Source organism: Vigna angularis, chromosome 2 (assembly GCF_016808095.1).
Source record: "Vigna angularis cultivar LongXiaoDou No.4 chromosome 2, ASM1680809v1, whole genome shotgun sequence".
NCBI lineage: Eukaryota > Viridiplantae > Streptophyta > Magnoliopsida > Fabales > Fabaceae > Vigna > Vigna angularis.
Window position 1 is genome coordinate 34,629,771 of NC_068971.1, and position 25,456 is coordinate 34,655,226.

Sequence of the window (25,456 nt, forward strand, 5' to 3'; positions counted from 1 at the left end):
TTTCCACAAAGAACATTTTGTCAAACACTCATTTTGCATATCGTTGTTCGTTAAACTTCAAGACCTATGAGGATACTAGGCGCTCCGACCTTGTCTTAGAAATTTTCCTCTCTTCTTATAACACTGATTAATTGTGTGATAACAACTTTTTGTATTATTTCTCTTCTCAAGAGTGAAGTGTCGTTCTTTATACTTAAAGGTATAATTTTTTTTTCATTTTGTGCATATGTTCTTTAAATGATGTTGTAACGCTTGTTTCTTTTGACAGATTTTTGCGTCTCTTGCATAACAAGATTCACTTAGATACTTTTATACATATCACTTAGTGAGTGTGTATGTATCTTTTAAGCATAGTATCTTGACAAGCCTATGTAGATTTTTCTTATTGATTAGCCACTTTTTCTCGGGGAATTATGTCTTTTTAGCTTATCTCTTTCGCCTTTTAATATTTATGCGCTTTTTGTGGCCTAAGATAAATCCTTTGATTCTCACTCTAATTTGGCTTTGCGCTTAGATGATTTTATGTTGCCTATTATCTGGTGTTAAACTACTTTTTTTTATGACTACTCGAGAATGAAATTTTGTTCTTTACAAGAAATATATATATATATGTGTGTGTGTGTGTGTGTGTGTGTTTTTGTGTATGTGTGTGTGTGTGTTCCTTCCATTTTCTTAGACATCTGATTACTTATGATTGTTTCATTTAATATTGTTTGTTAAATGACTCTTAATAAACTAAGAAACACATGATCTCTTAATTCAATTACTCTGCACAAAACAAAGAAAATTCACTTGCATTTCCAAAATTTCAAACATATATGGCATGATTCATTTATCAACTCAAAACCTCAACCCGTGCATGAAATATGACAACCAGAGCAAAGATTAATCCAAGCTCACAAAACCAGTGTTTGCTCTCACATGTGCTTATCAAACTCATTGGAAAGCATATGATAGATCTTCATCAACTTTTGCACATCATATAATTCACACACAACACATATAATTGATTAGATCAAAAGGTCTTTCTGAGGTTGAAACTTGGCTTGGCTTAGAAGAATAATGGTTTTTCTTGGATTCAAAGTCACCCTTGTGAGGAGGAAAACTAGTTTATGCATAAATCACTTAAGATCATCCTTAACTCCGACTTACAATCCAATCAACAATATTCCTTTCATTTCTCCACCTTTAATTTTAATATGTGCCCCCTTTTAATTATTTTTCATTTGCTCTCTTCTTTCTTCCTTAATTTTTATTTTTTTATTTTTAACAAGGGTATAGAAAGATAGGTATATAAACTATCAATTTATTTTAAAGGTTTTTTCTTCTAATTGTCTCAATCAATTCTCCCCCAAACTTTATGTCAACCAAACCCATATTCAAAGTATAATACTTGTTCTCTTCCTCTAGGGTGTTGGGTAACATAATAGTTCAAAGGTTTAAGGTAGAAGAAAAATTCAACAAAGCTTAAAAGGATCACAAATGAATACTCGTATGCACAAATGTTGGCTATTTGGCCAAGAAGCTTTAGTAACATAAACAACAAATGCATTTTTCTTCCCCAACCTTGTGCGTATGTATTCAAAGAATCATGCAAAAGTTAATTCAATATCAAAGACAACTTCCAAATATCTCTTAAATTCTAACACATTCTCTCAAACACTTAAAGATATATGGGTCATATTCAAGCAAAAGTTGAACAACTCATCAAAATGCCACCACATCCACATATTGAATAATTTCATAATAGAAAGCAAATAATCCATGAAATTGCAGAGTCATATAAAAAGTGATCACAGAGTTTTACAAAACATAACTAAACACAAAATGGATATACAATTGAATAAAAAGGCCAAAATTGGTAACAACACTATTTAAACTAAACAAAACAAACAAATCCTCGGTAACGACAAGTGCACCGGTCAAAATGTAGCAAGTGAGAAATATCGTTCTCTCCTAAGGGTCTTGTGCAACACTCGAAAAATCTTGCATTCTAACTCAATTAGACCATAAAATTCACAAAAACATAAGAAACTATTTTTGGTATTTTCATCGAATAGTTGTTGGTGTGCAAGGAAAAGTAACATGGACTATTTACAAATTGTTAAGGCTAAAATTCATCGAATTCACTCTTATGCATTCACAAACATCTCAATTCCATAATCAAGTCAAATTCAACTCACAAACATACTCAAATCCTATCTTTAGTGATTTTGAGCCTATGATAACTCATCAAAATCCAATTCCTTGAATCCTCAACAAGAAATGCATTAAGTTCAAGAGTCTTAAGATTACTAATAAATCATGTTCTATTCCTAGATACAAGCATCCATTAGACATTTAATTTCAAGTTATAGGTTCAAGTCATATTTCCCAATACATTAATAACCACAAATCAATTCATGGGTGATCAAGCCATAACAAGCATTAAACATAGAAATCAAATACTAACTTTGAAATGGAAAAACATATGCATTAATATCACAAAATACATAAGTTTCGGTTTATTACATCTAATCTCAACAAATAAGAATAGTCATTCATGATGGAGAACTTAGGGTTCTACAAATTGAAGAGATTAGGAAGAAATTGAAACCAAAGAGAGATGCACGCCCTTTCCCAAGGTTCTTGACAGATTCTTCATGCTCCAATTGCACCTCCCTTTCACATCTACACCTTTAATCTGTGACCCATCTTCCTCCTCAACTCCAAAAGAGGAAAAACTACCATGGATAAAGGAGGAAACCCAAGGAGGGAAGGGAGAGCTTCCCAACACTTCAAACAGCCTCCAAGAGCCTCTCCCAAGCACCCTAGGTGATTCTATTCGTGTAAGAATGAGTAACTATAAAAACCCTCTCGAAAACATGATTAAATACTCACTTTCACATATTAGGGCTGATAAACTTGCCTAACGGCTTTATTCATGCCCATTGAGGCCTAAAAATGATGCTCACTAACTTGTAACTCCAGGACGAGCCAAATTTTTGCCCAATGACTCGATTACTACAACTTTAGGTTATCATTTTCGCCAAGTGAGCAACCAACTTGCCTAGCGAGTCAACCTAGCGCCCAATGGTCATTTTCTGATCATCCGAAGGTGGTCTATGGCAGTATAATCCTATAGGTGAGCCTTTTCTTCATGTTTGTAGCCATAGGTGTAATTCTAGAGCCTTTGGAGTGAGTATTTATCTAAAAATAATTCTTTCTTATTCAATCATGCTTCATTGAATTGCAACTTTTTTTCCTCCATAGAATTGTTTTCTATTTTCTTATTTTGCACACTCAAAAAGAGATAAAGGTAAAACAAACATATAGTAACTAAAACATAAAAAAAACATAAGAAAATATAAAAAGCACACTAAACTTAGGGACAAAATAAGGTAAAAGCTATGCAAAAGTTGATTTTTTCATGAAAATATACCCATAAAAACATATAAAATTAATCGTTATTGTAAATAAACTTCAAATTTAAGTATTTCAAAATAGATAAATACACTTGTAAAGTTTTACTTTTATAAAATTTAAAATGATCGTTTTTAATTTTTATAAAATGTATGAGTTTTTTCCTTTATTTGTATTTTCTAAATTTTTAAATGATTACTTTTGGTAACATTGAGTTTAAGATATATAAATAATCACTATTTTATAAATTTTAAGAATTTTTTTAGGTACACAACCTAATATTGTATCACAACATTAATTAACGTCATATAATATTAAAGATAAAAATTGTAATTTTTAATTAATAAAAACTAAAAAAAAGAAAATGAAATGTTTGGAGAATAGAATCAAAACTCATGTCTTAAAAACCTAAATTAGGCATGGACACCTTTCATCCAACGGTTACAAATCAATAACTGCGCAAATGGATATTTACACCAACAGCAGGCAACCCGTTTGGAGGAGGGTTGTAAATTGGTCAGTATATACATTTACAGGCGAACCAAACGAGTGTTTCAAGCAGCGGCGCGTGTGAACCTTCTCCGAACCCTGTTCCACACCGTTCCAACGAACGAATTGTGAGTCTCAATCTGAGGTATTTTCTTCTCTTTCTTCCTTATTTTCTCTCCTGCACCTTAATTCCATTCATTTCCACTCACTGTGTGCACTTTATCCTTCGCGATTAGCCTCTGCCCCGTTCAAATCGCTTTTCTCTTTCTTTGCAAAATAGTTTTCGCGCTTTTTTCCCCACACCGCTCACCAACTAAACCCTAGTTACTCAATTGCATAAACCTTTTTGTATTGACAACTATGTACTTCAACAAGTTGCTGTTGCTTTTAGATTTCCTCGTGGTTTAGTTTGCACAAGCTGCTGTTTGATTTTGTATGCTTAATATGCTTCACGTTTGACGTTGGATTGTATGTATACATTATTTTTCCAGCTTTGAAAAATTTTCTGTAAAATTTTGTTTCTTATTTGATTTGTGCTTCCGCTCTGGATTTATTTTATTTGTGCGTGTACTATCAGAAAATGTGTGCTGTTTGGAGGTTGATATTATATCAGTTATGTAGTGTTATTTAGGAATATTTGCTTTGGAAGTGATTGTTTATTGCCAATAAGTTATTGATTTGTTCTATTTGATAGGTATGGGAAAAAGGTTCTGCGAACCGAACAAAACCTTGGATTTGAACTGCATACAATCAAACTATTTAGAAAGTTGCAATCCAATGTGTGCAATCCAATGTTTTTTTTTGCTTCCAAGAACCAAACTGATCTGTTTGTTAGGAGAAGTTTGAAAAGTTGGAACTTTTAATCTTCCCATAAGTGGTTGTGCTAAAGCTCCAATGATTGCAGTAAACAACCTACAATAGCCTGTTTCAACTTCCTTTCTCAATCTTTGGGTTTTGTTCCCCACTTGCATTCTTCCTGTTTACGAATTGGCTAATGGTTTTTATTTTTTTCTTAAATTGGTACCTTCATGAAAGCAAGCTGAAAGTGTTTTTGATATTGTGCATAACTGCAATCTGTGGCAAGTCATAGCGGGCTGTAGGAGTTCAAGGGTTTGAATTAAGATAGAGAAGCGTCAACTCAAGATTTAGATGATGCTGTTTCAGTGTCTAATCTGCTAACTGTTATATTACAACATCAGTGCTGAGGTGGAAGAGAAATAAACGCATGAAAGGAAAACAGAGTCTGTCATAAAGATATCGTTAAATAATTTGTGATGCGAGTTTGATTGTAAAGTACACATAACTGAACTAAACAAACCCCTTCACACAATTCACGTTTTTTTCCTTGCAAGACAATGACAATTATTGTTTGGTCATATATCCAGTTCATTTCAGCTTAATTTAGCCGCTACCTAAAACATACATGCGCTCAACCCCACCTCTGCCCCCACCACCACACACACACACACACACTGTTCTTTGATATACAATTTCCTCCAAAAGAACAGTTTACTTTCGTTTATCAAGACAGACAATTACCTACTCTTCTATGAAGAACATTTTTCTTATACTTCGTATTTATATTTAAGATCAAGTGATCAACTGAAAGGTAAGTCCCCCCTTAGCTGTGCTTTCGTGTAAATTGACATCTGATTATCAGAATTTATTGTATGCTTAGTGGATTACTTTGTTTGCTTTAATAAATGTTGGCTTATAATTTTTAACTTTCACATTTGTTTTTGGTGTTTTCGTTTTTTTGAGGGTTGGGGGAGACTCTTGGAGATTTATTTCTCATCATGCTTTTAATTGCAACTGTAGATGAAGACCTGTGGAATTAATTTAAAAGTCATTGACTAACTTTAATATAACTCTTTTTGGGATCTTACATTTGATTCTTCTTTTTCTGTTTCAGTGAGGTTTTGGAAATTTAACCCTTTCAATTCTGAGCGAAGTTTAACATGCAAGTTTTTCCAAGTGAAGGTGAAAGCGCTCTGTCAGTTGTCGGTCCAAGGCCAATGGAATGGTCTACTGTTCCATATAATGCCCCTCAAGCTCCTGGGCCAAATGGAAAGCAGCGGACCTCAAGTTTGGAATCACCAATCATGTTGCTGTCAGGTCACCAGAGTGCTATATATACCATGAAGTTCAATCCTGCAGGATCAGTTGTTGCATCTGGATCTCATGACAGGGAAATTTTCCTCTGGAATGTGCATGGGGATTGCAAGAACTTCATGGTTCTGAAAGGTCACAAGAATGCAGTTTTGGATCTTCACTGGACTACTGATGGGACACAGATAATTTCTGCCAGCCCTGATAAAACAGTGAGGGCGTGGGATGTGGAAACAGGAAAACAAATAAAAAAAATGGTAGAACATCTATCATACGTTAATGCATGTTGTCCTTCTCGAAGGGGACCACCTCTTGTTGTTAGTGGCTCCGATGATGGAACTGCTAAATTATGGGATATGCGTCAAAGGGGTTCCATCCAAACATTCCCGGATAAATACCAGATTACTGCTGTTGGCTTCTCTGATGCATCAGATAAGATCTTCACCGGTGGTATTGATAATGATGTCAAGATTTGGGATTTGCGTAAAGGTGAAGTTACCATGACATTGCAAGGTCATCAAGATATGATTACTGGTATGCAGTTGAGTCCTGATGGGTCGTACCTTCTTACAAATGGCATGGATTGCAAGCTTTGCATTTGGGACATGCGCCCATATGCTCCACAAAATCGCTGTGTGAAGGTGTTGGAAGGGCACCAACACAACTTTGAGAAGAACTTGTTGAAGTGTGGTTGGTCTCCTGATGGAAGCAAGGTAACGGCTGGTAGTTCTGATCGAATGGTTTACATCTGGGATACCACTTCTCGTCGCATCTTGTATAAGCTTCCTGGTCACAATGGGTCTGTTAATGAGTGTGTTTTTCATCCCAATGAGCGTATTATTGGATCTTGCGGCAGTGACAAGCAGATTTATCTGGGGGAGATATGAAGCCCAACGTTTAGGAACTTGCCAAATGAAATGAGCATGCTAGTGCTTTTGACAAACTTTAGGGAGTGGTAAACTTTAGAAATCCTGAATTCTTTCTGTTGTTTCCTGATCCATGAATTCAGTGACTGTATAATGTTCCGCCAAAAGCATTATATCTATTTTCTTTACTAATTGATGTAATTTGAGATTTGACGTTGGTGAGAATGGCTCCACTCTTTCATATTGAATTTCGTGTCATTTTGTTTAGGAGGGTTTTTCTGAAAGCTTTATCCCTGAAGATTTTGATTAATTTTTAAAATGAGAAATGTTTGTAATTCATCCTTGGTTTATGTATTTCTTAAAAGAATTATTACTAATTAGGTATATTTCACGTAGATCTTGTTAAATGAGTTGTCATATTCTTGATTTATAATTTTAGTGAAATTCATTTATAAACCGATAGGGTGTCCAAGGTCTAATCCATAGGGATGACAAATGAAAGAACTTGTTCTCGTGGTTATTATCGAAAGTCACTCGGATTTTAATGGTGAACTTTTGCTTTGATTGGGCATTGGATAATTCTCAGTCTTCTTCCCTGTTGTTGTCTTCATATAAGTCTCATTTTTAAATTATTAAAAACTTTTAATTTATTGGGTAATGTAAAAAAATTATATAAGCTTTTATTTGATTTTTCATTTTGTAATTTATTTTTTGGACACATTTGATTTTTTTTTCACGCTTTTCTATAATTATATAATCTTTATTGGTTTGATCTTTGAAATTCTTTTATATTTGTACAATTTTATTTTATTTTTATAGATATTTGATATTTGAAAAAAATGTATTTTCTTTATTATTTTTGGAAAAATGAATTAAATGGTCCCACATCGCATTCGTTGTCATGTTGTGACAGATCAGGTTGAATCAAAGATTAAGACCGGCTAGGATAGGTCAAAAGTTGAGACGTGGGGTTCGGACTAAAGGTTGAGACTGTTTGAGCCAAAGAAAGAGACGGGTCGTCCCAAGCTAAAGATTAAGATGGGTTGACTAGCTCAAAGACAGACTGACCTAGACTGCAGGTCAAGACAGATCGCCCTAGACCGAAGGTCAAGATGGATTGTCCCGGATCGATAGTCAAGACGGATTGGCTTGGATCGAAGGTCAAGATGGATCAACCCGAGTCGAAGGTCGTCTCAGATCAACCCTTATTGAAGTTCAAGACGGGTCAACTTAAATCGAAGGTCGAGATGAGTTTGTCGGATATGGGTCGAAATGGGTTTATACTTTTTACTTGTTTGAGAGTCTCTAAAGTTGCAGTTTAGTTTGGTTGATGTTGACTCAACCAACCTTTAATCGAGGTTGACTCAGTCGAATTCGGTCTGAATCGACTCGATTGAGTTTCGCCTGTGATGGTCCCTGCTAATTTTTGGCGATGGTCATTTTGACTGAATTCAGTAAATGTTTGATTGGGATTGACTTGTCCAAATTCGGTTGAACTTCAATCAAGACCAACTCAATCGAGTTTTTATTATGGACCTCCTGATCAAATTTGGCTAAATTTCTGCCTAGGCCCGTGACAACATTTTCACAGATTTGGTTGTCTTAACCTTTGGCTCAACTTGGATAGTCTCGATTGTTGGTCTGACACGATTCATTTCAACCTTTGGCTTGATCAGGCCCGCTCGAACTTTGGCCCATGTTGGTCTGTCTTTATAAGATCTAGGAAAATTATATATCTAGAAAGTGTAGTATTCATGAGAGTCGTTATTTAAAATAAGAAAAGATAATTATTATAGAAGTGAAGGGTAACATAATTGGTTAGAGCTCCTTGTTATGGATTAATGATCATGTGTTTTATTCTTGTTGTGTGTATAATATTTGTTTATTTCTTTCATTATATGTTTTATGTGCAAGTGTGGTGTGTATGAATATTTATAATAATTATTGTACATTGTTTGTTAAAATATGAATGTATTGTTGTGTTCATTTAACTAAAATTTAAGAATTTCTCTTAGGTCTTATTATAGGAAAACATAAGAAGAAGATACCTTTTGTAAGTACATTTTCGAGAATGAAAAATGTTTTTGATGGGGGAATGTGCGATTCTAGAAATTTTAATAATTAGGAAAAATATGCAAATGTGGTTAACTATTTTAAATAAAAGATAAAGTAGTTTGTTATTTTTATCTAAAGGAAAATAAAATAAGATTTGGGAAAAAATTATTAATTAGAAAAATTATTATTAGATATTGTTAAACATTTTAAAAGATATTCTTGGATATTATTATATACTATATATATGTACAAATAAAAAGATATTATTAGATATAATTAGATATTATTGTTAGATAATAAAAATAAAATAAAATGTATTATTTAGGGACTTATCATAATCAATTAGAATAAAAATATAAAGATAGAATATATTATCTAGGGACTTATCATAATTAATTAAGTTAAAGATAATTTTATTTTATTATACTATGAAAATAATGGACTTTTATAAATATTTTGAAAATAAACCCAATTGTTTAGGTATGCTTCCTATTAAATAGATTATTATTAGATATCTTAGATAGATATCCTATTTTTATCTTATCTTTATATTTTATCTTTAGTTAGTTTGTTATTACTCTTTATTAACATTTTGGATTTAGCGATATTTTTTCTATAATAAAAAGAATACCATGTGTGCATATTCAACCTAAGGAAAATTAATCTCATACATAGTTGTTTCTATATTAGACACTATTTATATTATGTTAAAATAGAAACTCTGGTCATTGGAAAAAATAGATAGAAACTTTAAGGGTGAGAGTGAGAATTTGATCGAGTGAAGGTCTGTGAGAGCCAATAGGTGTTGTTGAAGGACATTATTTATTCTAGAAAAAAGTCTTAGCGGGAAACACAAGTAGATGGAGCTTACATTCTTGATTTTTGTTTTCTTTTTCTCGTAGTGTTGCTTGTATGTTTACATAATGAATTGAGTTAAATTGTTATTTGTTATGATTGTCGAGCTCTGTGTATGTTTGGTCAAACAGTTTGTGGTGATTATTAAGTCGAAGGTCTTGTTGGTCGTGTTGTTTGTTATCGAGTTGTGTGGTTGGTTGTTGTGATGTTCGAACATGAATGTATTGCTTGTTGTTGGTTGTATGCGTGTGAGGATAAGACAAGTTGTTGTGGGGTCGTTTCTTCATACCTAGTAAATCCATCTATGACTCTTCAGCCGTGCAATGCGGGAAAATGATGGGTTTGAATTGTAGGGTCTCTCTTTCAACCGTGTGATAGGGAAAATAATCCTCTTTGATCGTGTGATGCGGGAAGAGGATGAGTTTGAGTGTCGTACGACTCGAACTGATCAATTCCGAGGAATAAGTGGTATGGTAGGGTACGGGGGGATAAATCGTGGGTGTTTGTGGTAATGTGTTTTTGTGTGATGTGAATGTGGTTGACTTTATGGATTGGGGTAGATAGGTGTGGTTATTATGCATTATTTTGTATTGTTTTCTTTTAGCTCACTTTTGCATGTTGGGTTGTGGTTTCAACATATGATGATCGTTTTTATACGACAATAAATGATGTTATAGATGATGTTGGTATTGTGTATTGTGAGGATGTGTGTGGGAAAATAGTATGAGAATTTTCGAAATGTTTTGAGAAAGTAAAAGAGTTTATGTTTAGTTTTTTTTAACATTCTGGGTTGTAATTGAATTAATTGTTATTTCCGCAAGATTTTAATTATTTTCACGATAATGAAATAAAATTTTTAATTTTTCACTATTTCATGGTGGTAGCAGAAGTCGTTTTTTCTTAATTAATTACATGTGGCATCCTAAAATGGGATGTTATAGTCTCGACCTTCAGTCATACTTGACCTATCTTGAGCTTGGGTCTAGCCTAACTCGTCTCAACATTTGAGCCAACCTGACCCGTCTTAACATTTGGCTTTGCCCATCTCGAATTTGGGTAAGGTTGGCTTGTCTCGACCTTTGGTTTGAATGACCTGTCTTGACCTTTAGCCTATTCCGAATTTGGGTAAGGTTGCCTTTTAGTGCAGTGCAATTTGGTAGATCAAAAAAATTATTCAATTTAGTTTGTCTAACCTAATTTTCAATTTAGTTCAGTTCACATAAGCAAGCTTTTTGTTTAATGTAGTTTTTAAGAGTGTATTTTAGTGGAGTTCATTTTGGCCATCCCTACATATAACAACCATTTTCAATGATCCTTTAATGTACTTTAATATATGGATAATTGCATTCCAATGATCTTCACACAAGGCATTAAGAAATTAGTGTACTACACTAATTGCAAAGAAAATGTCAAGAAGAGTAACTTTAAGATAATTCAATTTCTCAACTAGTCTTCTATACTGTTTAGGGTCTGACATAGGCTCCCCCTATTTTGATTGAAGTTTAATATTAAGATTCATGGGTGTGTCAACAAATTTTGAATTCATCAATCCACTTTCCTTCAAAATATCCAATGCATACTTCTTTTGAGATATAACAATACTATCATTGGATTATGTCACTTCAATACCCAAGAAATATCTAAGTTTGCCAAAAAATTTTTTTTTTTGAAAATAGTTGCAAAATTGTTGCTTTATCAGAGAGACTCTATGATTGTCACTTCTTGTAAGAATGATGTCATCAACATATACTATCATGTAGACATATGCAACACTCGAGTGACGATAAAAGATTGAATGATTTGCCTCACACTGAGTCATACCAAATTGTTCCAAACTAGGCTTTGAGAGACTGTTTTAGGAAATTTAAGGATTTGCAAAAAGGACATACCAAGACAAAAGATGCTCCTTAAGTGACAAATATTGGATGTTGGTCCATATAATCTCTTCTTGCAAAACATGGTTTAGAACACATTTTTGACATCCAATTGATAAAATGACCATTGTTGAAGAACAATCATGGCTATAAATAAACAAACAAATGACATCTTTGTAGTGTTGTCAAAATGAGTTAGAACACGTGGGCCAACCCGCCTAATCGCGAATTCGGGCCGGGTTGAGTTTGAAGAACATGTAATTTTTTTATACGGGTATTTTCAACCCAGCCCACTTAAAACTCGGCTCACCCGGATTGAACCCGTGTGAGCCGGGTTGACTCACCAACCCACTTAATTTAATTTAATTATTTATTATTTCGTGTTTCAATATTATTAGTTAATACTTTGTTTTATTGTATTGTAGATGCGATAAGGAAAAAAATTTGTTTCAAGAGAGAAAAATACTATGGATTTATCCATGGATAAGTGATACACAAATGATCAATATTAGAAATTTATTTGTTTGTTTTTTGTACTTGCTTTTGGATTACATTTGGATTGTATGATACTTTTTATTTATTTTGAATTATCTTTGGAGTTTAACATCATTTTAGAGTGAAACTTATTTAGATTTGAATTACCAAAACTTTGTAATTTTTTTTGGATTTGAAAAAAAACTTGTAATTAAGTGAGCTAACCCATTTAACCCACCAATATGTGGTGGGTCGGGTCGGGTTTACATTTTTTTAGCTCGTTAATAAGTGAACCGAGTTGTGTTGGCTTACTAAGTGACCAACCTATGGCGAGTCGGACTGAGTTACTTGTTTTTGACAAAACTACATCTTTGTCATCATAGAAAAAGTATCACCATAATTTAATCTAAAAATCTGTGTGTAACATTTGGCCACAACCGAGATTTGAGGCGATCAATAGTTCCATAAGGACCAACTTTAATAGAAAAAACCCATTTGCAACCAACAACAGATTTTCCATACGATAATGGGACACATTCCCAAGTTTCACTTTCTAAACAACACTTAGTTCATCTAGTTTGGCTTGACGCCGACTAGGATGGACTAAGGCATCTTTGTCATCATAGAAAAAATATCACCATAACTTAATCTAAAAATTTGTGTGTAACATTTGGCCACAATTGAGATTTGAGGCGATAAATAGTTCCATCAAGACCAACTTTAATAGAAAAAACCCATTTGCAACCAACAACAGATTTTCCATACGGTAATGGGACACATTCCCAAGTTTCACTTTCTAAACAACACTTAGTTCATCTAGTTTGACTTGACGCCGACTAGGATGGGCTAAGGCATCATTGACAAATTTTGGAGTGGTCATAGCAGAAATAAACGAAATGCAGGTATAAAAAGGTGAAGACAATCAATTGTAACTTAAAACAATATAATGTAGAAAGGGATTACAGGTAGCATGTAAACCTTGTCGAAGGGCAATTAGAAGGACATACTCAATTGTTTAAGTTGAAGGAGACAAAATAGTTAGTACTTGAATTAAGTCACTTGGTGTTGTTAAAAAACACCGCGTTGATTAGGCATAATTGTACGAGCATAAATAACAAGAATATTGACTATATTAAAAATATTAATTGTATTAGAAGAAAACATATAAGAAAAAGAATGATTGTTAAAATAACATAAAGATTCGTTGAAAATGACATTTACATAAAGAAAAAAAAAGTTAAGAGAAGAAGAAAAACACTTTGTGATCTAGTAAAGCTTAAGATAATAATATATTTGTGTAATCGAAGATAAAATATCATGACTAAAATTATAAAATTTTAGAGATAAAAAATGGAGTAGTTTATGAGAAAATAAAATGAAATAAGATACTTCATTGTGATGAACCATTTGATTGATGAGATAACAGTAATGTGTCTATTTTATTTATTTTATACATCTAATTTATAAATTTACATAATATTTTATTATTATTTGTTTAACCGTGAATAGTCAATATTTTTGAGAAGATCACATACATCCTCTCCTCATAATATTAATGCAATTTTATAACTAATAATTGAACTTAATATTATGAATTAAAATAATTAATTTGTATATCATGTGTTACGTTTTTTCTTTATCAATGTCGCAACTTACGAACTCTGTGTGTGGTCATCAAATTAAAACCCACCACACTTTTTTTCATTTACATATGCAGATTTGAAACACAACGGAAATAACATGACAAAGATTTTCTAACAACCTTTTTTCATTCAAAGCAAGTCAATGTTGAATTTCACAAGTACAAACGTAAGTACTCCCTTCCCACGTGCACAGTGCCACGTGACATAAACGTATATGACGCCTGCATTGCTGTCGAAACTCTTCTCACAGGCACGGTTTCGAAACTGACACCGACGCAAACGTCAGCGTTCAGTGAGTTTCCGACGTCAATGGTGAAAACCCTGAAACCCTAATCATAAAACCCCTTCCAACAAAGTTTCCACCGGCTTCTTCACTAACCATGGACTTCGATCAACACCTAACGGAGCTTTCCGCTTCTTCGCCATGCATTCCCTCTGGCGAGGACTTCCATTTCTACTACAAATTCACGGAGTTCCGACGCCCGATAGAAGAAATCGCGCGGAGGACACAGTCGATGCTCAACAGAATTGGTTCCGCAGAGAATATTTGGGGCAGAGGCTCGGCATTTCCCGCTGACGTGGACGACGCGTACGAGTGGCTTGTGAATGCGAACGACGATGTTTTCGAGCTGGTTGATGAGTTGGTGGACGAGTTGCGGAGGATTATGAAGGAGGAGGGAGTGGAATTTGAAAACGAGTTGGAGGAGAAGACAAAAGTGCCGTTTCATATACCGACGATCAAGAAGCCTCAGTATGCGTATAATATTGTTGTTGATAATGCAAACCAGCCTTTTGAGCATGTTTTGTTGGAGAAAAGTGAAGATGGTCAGCGGTTTATTCATCCACTGGTTCGTTCATTGCATCGAATTTAAATTATTCTGCCTCTGTCATGGTTTTAGTACTTTTGCTGTTTTGCAATTCGAAAATAGTTATGGATTTGAGCTTAATTAATGTTTAAATTGAAAATGGAAATATTGGTCTGGTTAAAATCAGGTATGGGGTTATGAATTATTATTGAAATGGTTTCTCTCATATTTGATGGTTAAAAGAATGGATTCAAAGGGTGCGCAGGTCGTTGTGTTTATCTGTGATATTATTTCCCGATATGCTATTCGTGCTCGATATCTGATGAGTCTAGCTCGCCCATGTTAAGAACCGTGGTGTGTAAGTTACAATGTCATTAGCTTACGATTGAACGCATTTTCTTTTTGGTTGTAAACACGGTTTTAAGCTTGTGATAAGTACTTCATATCACATGCGTACAAGTGCTGACAAATAAAAAAAGCCTAAAAGTGAGGACTTATACCTAATAAATGATCGTGAGCACCTAATGGTGAAACACCTGTACTCAGTGGAGTTTGGTATTAAAAAGAAAGGAACAGCCTAGGGACACTGAGACAAAACAGAGATCAGAGCACCCAAGGAGGGTTGTTGAGATCAACAGGCTTGCTGGAATTAACAAAATTGGCTGGCAAACACTGGAAATACTGCTGGAGCATGGGATCAATTGTGGTTTGTCTTGACTCAGCATCACACGATGATGCAAAAGAAAGCTTTTCTTTTTTTCATCAACCACTGTGAAGGGTGGATATCTCCAGATTCTCCGCCCCCCCGCCTTCTGAAAAAACGCCTCTAAATGTTTTTTGTTACATGGACAGAACAAGTTTCTGAACCAAAATTGCTCCCCAATCAGCCCCAAATGTTTTTTTTATTCCTTTTTTGGGTTGTGTAACTATTGTGTGGCAATGACAGTTATTTCCACCACAATTATGGCTGTAAGAACCTTGTGAATCTTCTTCTGTAGCAGTCCACCAGTCTACAACACGCCATCTCTTTAGTGCTGCTATGGTATGATGTTAAGTGTTTGTGTTTCTTGGTAATGATTTGGTTATTTTATTTAGTTCTGCGTACACCATGTAGTAAAATACCCAATGACAGAAGAAGCTCTTGTTATAGGTAGAACATCGGGCTTCACATTTGAGAATGGCATTAGTTTGATTCTACTGCTCCCCTTCCATTGTAATGCTCGAAATAACCTTCTCAATTGAGAGGAGATATCTACGCAACTTGAATGGGGTATTCTTAGGAAGAGTGTCATAATTGATATTTGCCTAGGATTAGAAAAGCGTGTTAAGGACTATAATTCATAAATCATAATGTGGACTGTAAGATCCTACCAAAAATTGTAAAAATATATTTTTAAATTAAAATATAAGGATACAGTTAACCAATTAACTACTACACCAAATAATACCATGCATTAAAATTGAAGAAAGATTTTTATTATTTATTAACATATCAATTTATTATATATTTGATATTGATTATGGAGTGAGAAAAAAAGGTAACAGGGAACATAACATTGAATAGTGGGTTGTCTGCAATTTGAACCCTAAATAAATTTATATTATACTATGTATATATACTGAAAAATAAAGAATAATACCTAAAATTAAATAATATTCATAGTGAAGAATCAAATATATAACAAAGAGACGGGTTTTGAACTTGTTGGTGAGGAGTCAATGGACGACATCTAGAACTAGGCAAAGGCATAGTCAAGTTAAACAAAGGAGTAGTGAGGAGCATAAGTTGCATTATAGAGGAAGAGGCCATAGTTTCTAGGCTAAAATAAACACATCAGAGAGTGACTAAGAATGAATACAAAATTCATAGGATTTATTAAACTGGACCCTTGATATTTTCTTGTTGTAGTGTCCTCTCTAGCTATTATTGGTTGTGCAGTGCGTTGCTTTGCCCTGAACACATAGGTGTGATTTGACTTCCGTTGGAGGAGTGGTAGGGTCAATGTGAATGTGGTGTTATCGCACATGATTAATAATGTCCAAATTTAGATGAAGTCCCCAAAGCAACTTAACTTGTGGCTTAAAAGACTTAAAGAAAATTGAAAAGCGGTGGTTGAGCAATTCTTATGGATAGAGAGATGAATTTAGGAATTACAAGTTCTAAATTATCGCTTGTGTATTGTTTGATGTCAAATCTAACCAGAGAGAAGGGTCACTAAAAAATTTGAAGGGAAGAAAGCTTTTTGGTGGCTTAAGTTCCACAAAAATGTCTTTTCTCACATTTTGGTCACAAAACCCGACTTTAGAAGCTCATGAAAGCTCATTGGTTCTACCTTGACAATTCTAACAACAATCCCATTGGTCAAATTATTTTTGTGTGGGTTAAGTTAGATCAAAAACCAAATTCTAAGATAGTATCAGAGTGTATTTACTTCTATTTTAGGGATTGCCATAATTGCAACCTCAAGAGTGGTGGTTTAGTTTTACATCAACTAGTGATATAACTAGAATATAGTATATAAGTGATGTGCAAACCTCACTATAAAGGCAAGTTTTGTGAGATTGAATTAGATATAGACCCAAATTCTAAGATGGTGCTATTCAATTTGTACTAGGGGATCAATCTTGGAGTTGTAGGTACCTATAATTGATGCAAATCGAGTTGAGGAATGGAAATGAAATGGTTGGTTGAACATGGAGGGAAGACTGGAAAATATGTGTAAGACATTGGAATCTTTGAGTTAGAATCCAGATAACAAAGAGGCATTGTGATTGTTGGCAACTATGATGGAACAAGAGATACAATAAATTCCTTAGAAAATAGACTTGAATCCAAATTCAATCTCACAAGACTAGCTTGTAAGTGGAGGTTTGGACTCCCTTATATACTATACTTTGGCCATGTCTTTAGTCAATATGAGATCGTCAACACACCTTCTCAATTAAAAATTGAATATCTTGAGTGTAGGACTAGATATTTGTTGGTGATTTGATAGCGAGGCACAAAATATGCCTAACAAACCATGCTAAGAGGTAGGCTCTAATATCATTTTAGAAAATGAACTTTAAACTTAAATTAATCTCACAAAATTGGCATGTAAGGTGAGGAGTGCACTTACTTATATATTATAATTTAGCCATATTTTTAGTCAATGTGGAATCTCCAAAAGAATGGATATGCAGAGGAAATGGAGTTTGGAAAATTTTAAATTGGAGGTACACTGTGGAGCAACACAATTTTCTTGTATATCATTTGGGATCAGAGCTAGTTGCCTATGGTTTGAAAACGATAACCTACAAAACAGTTGACCAAGAAGGCTAGTGAAGTGTCAGAGACCGCAGTCACCTAGATGTAGGCTGCCAAGGGTAGGTACTATGGTAGAGACATGGATATTATAGCGTGTCTATGCCCCACATTTCTTAATTCTGGACAAAGGCTCTTTTTCTCAAAAATCAACTCATAAATCGTGTAGAAAGCGTCTCATTCAACCATTTTATTACATTTCCATATCTTATGCTATAGAGCCACCAATGTTTTTTCTCTTTACTTTTATTAGGTCAATTAGATTTGTAACCAATTTGTGTGACAATGGCAATCTTAATAATGTATAAAATTCTTATTAATCTATTATTTCTTAATTATGTTCTGTAATAATTAAATTATGTTTCAGGAGAAATTCTCTGTTTTGGATTTTGTTGATAAAGAAAATATTGAGGATATTTTGCCAATAAAGTCTCTGTCAATAGAATGCACCCCTTTCAAGCTTGTAGAGGAAGTCAAAGGATTGAAGGAGTTGGCTGCTACGCTGTCTACAGTTAATGAATTTGCGGTATACCATAAATGCTGTTCATTATATTTTACTATAAAGCTTCCTTCATTTGTACTACTATGTTCTTTCTTTTTTTGTGGCTTCACTATACATTTCTTTTAAAGCTTGTTTATTATTCATTAGCCGAACCATGTTATAACAACAAATTATTGTCTATAATATGTGCAGCTGCAATGGTTCATAATTTATAGTTTGTGCATTCATTTAAATCTTGTTATTTAACTGAACAAATCTTAATACATGTCTTGATATATGGATATTTATTCCTTTGTTTATGTTTCTGTTCCAATTTCAATTATGTTGTGTGTCGAACAGTTCTTTACTGGCAATAACAAACTCAACACCCTTGACATGCGTTAGAAATCTATATGTAAATTGTACTAATTGTTGTGCTCTTCCAAGTGCAGTATCACTAGTTTGATTATTATTTACTTTGTGTACCTTCCCTTCTTTTTTACGGATGTTGTTTGTGCTTAGTATAGGCTACTTAACGACAGTAGTATTTCAAAGTTATTTGTCCTTTCCTCTAACAGCTATTGAAGTTGTTTTTGATATTGCGTTGAGTAAGTAGTCATTGTTGTGGTGATGCTCAATAAATTGCATATATTAGTTGTATCACTTGAACTATGTAAGGAAATAAATTATTTTATTGATAATAATCACTTTAATTACATTCTCATCATCTCTATTTGTAATAATCAAATCCTTTAAAAGAAGGAGACAAGAAATGTTTAAATGAATAGAAAAATTCTAAAGCTTTCATACTAAACTTTGAAAAAGAAATCTCCAAATGAAGACATAAGTAAGAGAACCCGTTTGGCAAAAGAACAAAAAGAAATTCTAGATCGACTCAAATAGGAGCCAAATGAGATGTCAAAACCCCTTGGAATGGGCTCAAGAGGTCCTGCTGACCCTGTCTGTGACAGTCTACACACGTTGTCATTGGTGTTGGCATGTGGCAGGGTGTGGCAATTCTCTTGACAATGCAACTTTCCACATTGTGATAGTTGGAGTGGTACACCTTTTTGGTATACTACTAAACTCTACGAAGGTGGCAAACAACAACAGGTGGCTCCCAAGATCGTGAACTCTGATGCTTGGACTTTGTAAGGAAATAAAATACTATTTTTGTTGATAACAATCACTCCAATTGCATTCTCATCATCTCTATTTGTAATAATTAAATCCTTTAAAATAAGGAAATAAATTTATGTTGAAAGGAAGACGAAGATTCTAAGATTTTTTCTTAATCACTGCAGAGATATTGAGAATATTTTTTATTGCAATAAGCTACTATTTACAACAATGTATCAGTTGCTTATTTTGTTTTGGAATGTGACAAACCTTCAAAGCAAGTCTTAAGCTAGCCTTTCAAGCTTACTAACATATGCCATATGTGGAAAATATAATATACCTTTTCTTTTTTTCTGAAGTTTAGCTTATGGCAGATGTTGGGTTGTTAAGGTTAAGTTAGTGTGTGCTCAAGTTGTATAACCTAAATGACTAATTTTTCTACTTTCATTTATGTTTCCCTCCTTGTGATTTATTTGTTTTGGTTAAGCTGTTTTTTTGGTATGTTTTGATCTTTTTTTATCTATATTGCAATTTGTTATTGCGTTCTGAACACTGGTTGTTTTTAATGCATTCAATTTAATTATAGTCTGTATTCTTCCTCTATGATACTTCTCTTGTTCGTTTGTTTCATTATATTCTTTTGATTTTTTTTTATCTTGACTTGGAATGTTAAGGTGGATTTGGAACATAATCATTATCGGTCATTCCAAGGTTTGACTTGCTTAATGCAAATCTCAACCAGGACTGAAGATTTTGTTATAGACACTTTGAAGGTTCGTAATCATGTTGGACCATACCTGAGGGAAGTCTTCAAGGACCCTACCAAGAAGAAGGTCAAATTCACGTGACTGATGTTTCTTTAATTCATGCAACTTGCTTCTTTTTGTTGACTTTATTTATGGCTAAAATAGGTCATGCATGGAGCTGATCGTGATATTTTGTGGCTGCAACGGGATTTTGGCATTTATGTCTGTAATATGTTTGATACTGGCCAGGTTTGTTTGTTCCAAGGATGTTCAGTATTGAAATTACTTTTCTTGTTTAGTGAAGGAAATGAAATTGTATGTTGAGTTATATAATTGTTGCCGCATTTTTTCTTATATTACATAGTTTCTCTAGCTATTTGATACTGGCTCTGCATGTATGGGGCATTTAATAAATATTTGCAGAAGTAATTTCTGTTTTACCTGGTGAATTTGGCATGTAAACTGTTGTTGTTTTGCAAACCATCCTAAAAGCATAAGTTGTTAAGTGAAAGCACTTGAATTGTTTTTTTATATCTTGAAATTGTCATCCAAGCAAGGTTAGCTTCATAAATAATACTTGCAAATTGTGTCAAATGTTGGATGAGTTTGTTTCCTTAGAGTAATAAGGTGATTGTTTTGCCGTGGCCTTGGAGAAAGAAACTGGAAATAAGCCCTTCCTTGAGATCTATGTCAGCTTTGCTTTTATTTAGCCTTTTTCTTGCTTGTATGATCTAATGGCTGAGTATCTGACCTTATTATAGAGTGTTGAATATAGTGAAAAAGAGTAGGAGAAATCTCCCTTATGTGTTTAGCATACACATAGGATAGTTTATTTATAATGTAAGATAAGGGTTAAACCCTAAATACAGAATGAGCTAAGCCCAATTAACAGAAACACACAACTTAACATCTAACACTCCCCCTCAAGCTGGAGCATATAAATCATATGTTCCAAGCTTGTTACAAAGATAGTCAATTCTAGGTCCTCGTAAGGACTTGGTGAATATGTCTGCCAACTGGTTGCTTGAGTTAACGAACTCAGTCTTGATATCTCCGGATATGATTTTTTCTCTAATAAAATGACAATCAACTTCAATGTGCTTGGTTCTCTCATGGAAGATAGGGTTAGAGCTAATATGAGGAGCAGTGATAGGTTTCTTGTTAAAGAAATCCTATCTCTCACTCAACAACTCTCGGAAACAGTACAGAGAGTGTGTATAACCTCTGATATTATTGACTTTCAAGAAAGAATGCAAGAATAGGAAGAACAATGGAAGCTTAACCTTCCCCAACAAGGATAACCAAATCCTGTTTTAGAAACTACTAACAGTCCAAAAGTCCCTCCCCTTATTCCCCTTAACTATTTATACAACCATCATTGTTCCCCCTTCCTAACTGTCAGACAGTTAGGCCAGCTAATGCAACTAACTACTCACATACTCTTCTTTCTCCTAACATACACCCTCATCATCCTATCATTACCCCCCCCCCCCCCCCCCCTCCATCCATAACCTTGTCCTCAAGGTTAAATTCTGGAAACTGTTCCTGGATTGTGGCTTGATCTTCCCAAGTTGCTCCTTCTTTTCCCCCTGTCTGCCATTCTACCAGAACTTGATGACATACTTCATCTTCTTTTTGAATTTGCCTACGCTCCAAAATTTTTGCTGGCCAAAAAGCAGGACCGTCAGCTTGCAACTCCTCTGGCAACATCTTTTCAATCCCATGGTCCCCCACCGCTTTCTTTAACTGCGCCACATGGAACACTGAATGAATCCTGGAAGATTCAGGTAACTCCAATCGAAAAGCTACACTCCCCACCTGCTGTAGCACCTTGTAGGGCCCAAAATAACGTGCCGAGAGTTTTGGGTGTAGTCTAGTTGGCATTGAAGATTGACGGTGTGGTCTAATCTTCAAGTACACCCAATCTCCCACTTTTAGATCTATCTCCCTCCTCTTCTTATCTGCTTGCTGCTTCATTAATTCCCGAGCCTGATTCAAGTGATACTTTAACTGTTTGAGGGCTTCATCCCTTGTTATCAAATCCTGTGCCACCGCCTCCATTGGTGTTTCCCCCGGAATGAACCGGCTAAACGAGGGAGGGGCTCTCCCATATACAACTTCAAACGGCGTACATCTTGCAGCTCCTTGATAGCTCGTGTTATACCAAAACTCAGCCCAAGGAAGCATAGCATACCAACTCTTTGGTTGTTCAGAGCAAAAGCACCGCAAATATCCTTCAACAATGCGGTTAACCACCTCAGTTTGTCCATCCGTCTCTGGATGATACGCCGTGCTCATTTTGAGCTGTGTTCCCTGCCTCTTGAATAATTCCTTCCAGAAAATACTCAAAAATAAGGGATCTCTATCACTCACCATCGAAACCGGAATCCCATGTAGCCTGATGATCTCTTTGGTGAACACATCAGCTACGGTTTTAGCAGAATATGGGTGTTTCAATGCCATAAAATGCGCGTATTTACTCAACCTGTCCACCACTACCATAATGGCATCATACCCCTGGGATTTAGGTAATCTTACTATGAAATCCAAGCTGATTTCCTCCCAAACAGCTTGTGGAATGGGTAGGGGTTGTAACAGCCCTTGAGGATTTGCTGCCAAGTACTTATGCTGCTGGCATACTGCACAACTCGCCACAAATTCAGTGATTGTCATCTTCATCCCCACCCAATACAAAGATTGGGCTATCCTCCTATATGTACGGTAGACTCCCGAGTGCCCCCCAGTTTTGGTTACATGGAATTCATCAAGTAACTTTGGTATCCAAACTGAACTAGACGATATCACCATCCGGCCTTTGTAATGCAATCTTTCATTTTCTAAAGTGTAAGCTCCATGAGAGTTTGAATCCTGTTTCAGATCAGCAATCACTTTCTGCAATGTCACGTTCTCCTCCACCTCTCGCAGGATGTCGTTAAAATCCTGCCAGAAGGGCCTGGAAATGAACTGTAATTCTCCTTCCTCCATCTCTCCTTCATCTCTCCTCGAAAGGGCATCAGCAGCCCTATTGGTACTTCCCTTTTTATACACGATCTCAAAGTCATATCCCATTAATTTTGCCAACCAGTTTTGCTGACTTTGAGTGGTAATTCTCTGTTCCATCAAGTATTTCAAGCTGCGCTGGTCAGTGTGCACGGTAAATTTCCGCCCCACCAAGTAAGGTCTCCAGTGTTGAATGGCCAAAACGAGAGCCATTAATTCTTTCTCATAAATTGACTTACTTAGAGAACCCGTAGACAAAGCCTTGCTAAAAAAAGCTATCGGTCTCTTATTCTGGGTCAACACAGCTCCCACCCCACCTCCAGAGGCATCACACTCGATGTGAAACTCTTGTTCAAAGTTTGGCAAAGCTAACACGGGAGCTGAGGTTATCGCAGCCTTCAACGTATCCATCGCTTGTTTTGCTTGCTCGGACCAGTCAAACTTACCTTTCTTCAATAGCTCCGTCAACGGTCTGGCCAATTTTCCATATCCAGCCACGAATCTTCTATAGTAACCCGTTAACCCCAAGAAGCCCCTTAATGCCTTCAAGCTCCTCGGCTCTCCCCATTCCACCACGGCTTTCGTCTTATCACCATCCATCTCCACCCCCTGTTCTGAGATTTGATGGCCTAAATATTGGATCCTCCTTCTTCCAAACTCACATTTCTTTTGGTTGGCCACCCATCCATTCTCCTCTAGCAACCGTAGCACTCCGTCTAGATGCACCAAGTGGTCTTCCCATGTGGAACTGTAAACAAGGATATCATAAAAAAAAACTAACACCCATTTCCTAAGATACTTCCGCAATAGCTCATTCATCGTACTCTGGAACGTAGCAGGGGCATTGGTGAGCCCAAATGGCATAACAAGGAACTCGAAATGGCCGAGGTGAGTACGGAAAGCAGTCTTGGGCACATCTCCTTCCTCCATTCTAATCTGGTGATATCTAGATTTTAAATCAATTTTCGAAAAGTAACGTGCACCGGTCAGCTCATCTAGCAATTCTTCTATCACAGGGATAGGAAACTTATCGGGGACAGTAGCTTTATTTAGGGCTCGGTAATCTACACAGAACCTCCAACTCTCATCCTTCTTCTTCACCAAGATCATCGGACTAGAGAATGGGCTCGTGCTTGGACGAATGATGCCCGCCTTCAACATATCTTCCACCTGCTTCTCAATCTCCCCCTTCATGAGGTGAGGGTAGCGATATGGTCTCACATTTATGGGGTCTACTCCCTCTTTTAGTTGGATGCGGTGCTCTCTGTTTCGGTTTGGAGGCAGCCCCTGAAATTCACGAAAAACGGGATAGTGCGCCTGCAGCACCGCCTGTAATTGTCTTTTCTGCTCTTCCGTCATATCATTATCCCACTCACTGCAGTTTTCCTCCTCCACTTTGCACAGAGTCCAAACCACAGCCCCTGAGTCAGCTTCCACTAGTTTAAACAAGCTCCTGGCATTCACCACCTGTCGCGATAATGATGGATCACCCCTTATACATATCTTCTTGTCCCCCACTTTGTAGACCATAGTCATTTTTCCCCAATTGGTGCTTACTTCTCCTAGTTTGGCCAGCCATGCAACTCCCAAAATTACATCTACACCCCCCAGCTCAAAGACGTAAAAATCTTCCTCCACATCGACTTCCTCCAGCTTCACCGTCACCTTCTCACACCGGCCCCGTGTCATTCTCCGGTGGCCATCACCCAAACTCACGCAGTACGCCGGGGTGTCCGTCACCTTCAATGCTAATTCATCCGTCAGCTTTCGGCCTATGTAGTTGTGACTGGCGCCGCTGTCTATCAACACCACCACCCTCTTTTCTCCGATCATCCCTGTCAATTTCAGCGTTCTGGCCGACGTTAGCCCTTCCGCAGAATAGGCCGATAACTCCAAGAGCGTCTCTCCTTGGGTTTCGGGTTCTTCCCCCACTTCCTCCTCTTCGTCTTCCGCCAACACTAATACCCTCAAACTCTTCTCATCACAACGATGGCCGGGCGCGAATGGGCCACCGCACCGGAAGCAACGGCCCTCCTTGCTTCTCTTGAGAAACTCCGGATATGGTAGGTTTCTCACCATTCTTCCACGGTTATCGTTCCCACCAGCAATATTCAGTCTCGTATTCGCGTTCGCGATACCCCCATCTCTTCTCGCATTTCCCGCCGTCTCCACTCGGCCTCCTTGGTTCGCCGGATTACGAATCGGGTCTGTTCGTATCACTCCTCCCGATGAT

The 25,456-nt window shown here is 35.9% G+C and overlaps 2 protein-coding genes across 3 annotated transcripts in view; both read left to right on the plus strand.

Moving 5' to 3' along the window:
• The first annotated feature begins 3,869 nt into the window (after positions 1–3,869).
• Positions 3,870–7,114, plus strand: LOC108329674 (uncharacterized). 2 transcript variants are annotated; one of them, XM_052872422.1, is made up of 2 exons: positions 3,870–4,019; positions 5,804–7,114. In XM_052872422.1, the coding sequence occupies exon 2, from the start codon at positions 5,850–5,852 to the stop codon at positions 6,885–6,887; it is 1,038 nt and encodes a 345-aa protein (XP_052728382.1). In that variant the 5' UTR covers positions 3,870–4,019; positions 5,804–5,849; the 3' UTR covers positions 6,888–7,114. The 2 variants fall into 2 exon arrangements, with proteins under 2 accessions (XP_052728382.1, XP_017419495.1); XM_017564006.2 differs by having other exon boundaries at positions 3,876–4,036.
• A 6,768-nt stretch (positions 7,115–13,882) lies between these two features.
• Positions 13,883–25,456, plus strand: part of LOC108328967 (protein RRP6-like 2) — a 34,917-nt gene continuing 23,343 nt past the window's right edge. The window contains exons 1-4 of the mRNA XM_017562902.2: positions 13,883–14,615; positions 18,245–18,403; positions 20,152–20,310; positions 20,389–20,472. Of these exons, the coding sequence (XP_017418391.1) occupies positions 14,148–14,615; positions 18,245–18,403; positions 20,152–20,310; positions 20,389–20,472 (870 nt within the window). The 5' untranslated portion in view covers positions 13,883–14,147. The remainder of the gene's footprint in view (positions 14,616–18,244; positions 18,404–20,151; positions 20,311–20,388; positions 20,473–25,456) is intronic.

Bases quoted from the DNA above. Each gene is read 5' to 3' on its own strand.
- LOC108329674 (XM_052872422.1), top strand. From the start codon at position 5,850: ATGCAAGTTTTTCCAAGTGAAGGTGAAAGCGCTCTGTCAGTTGTCGGT.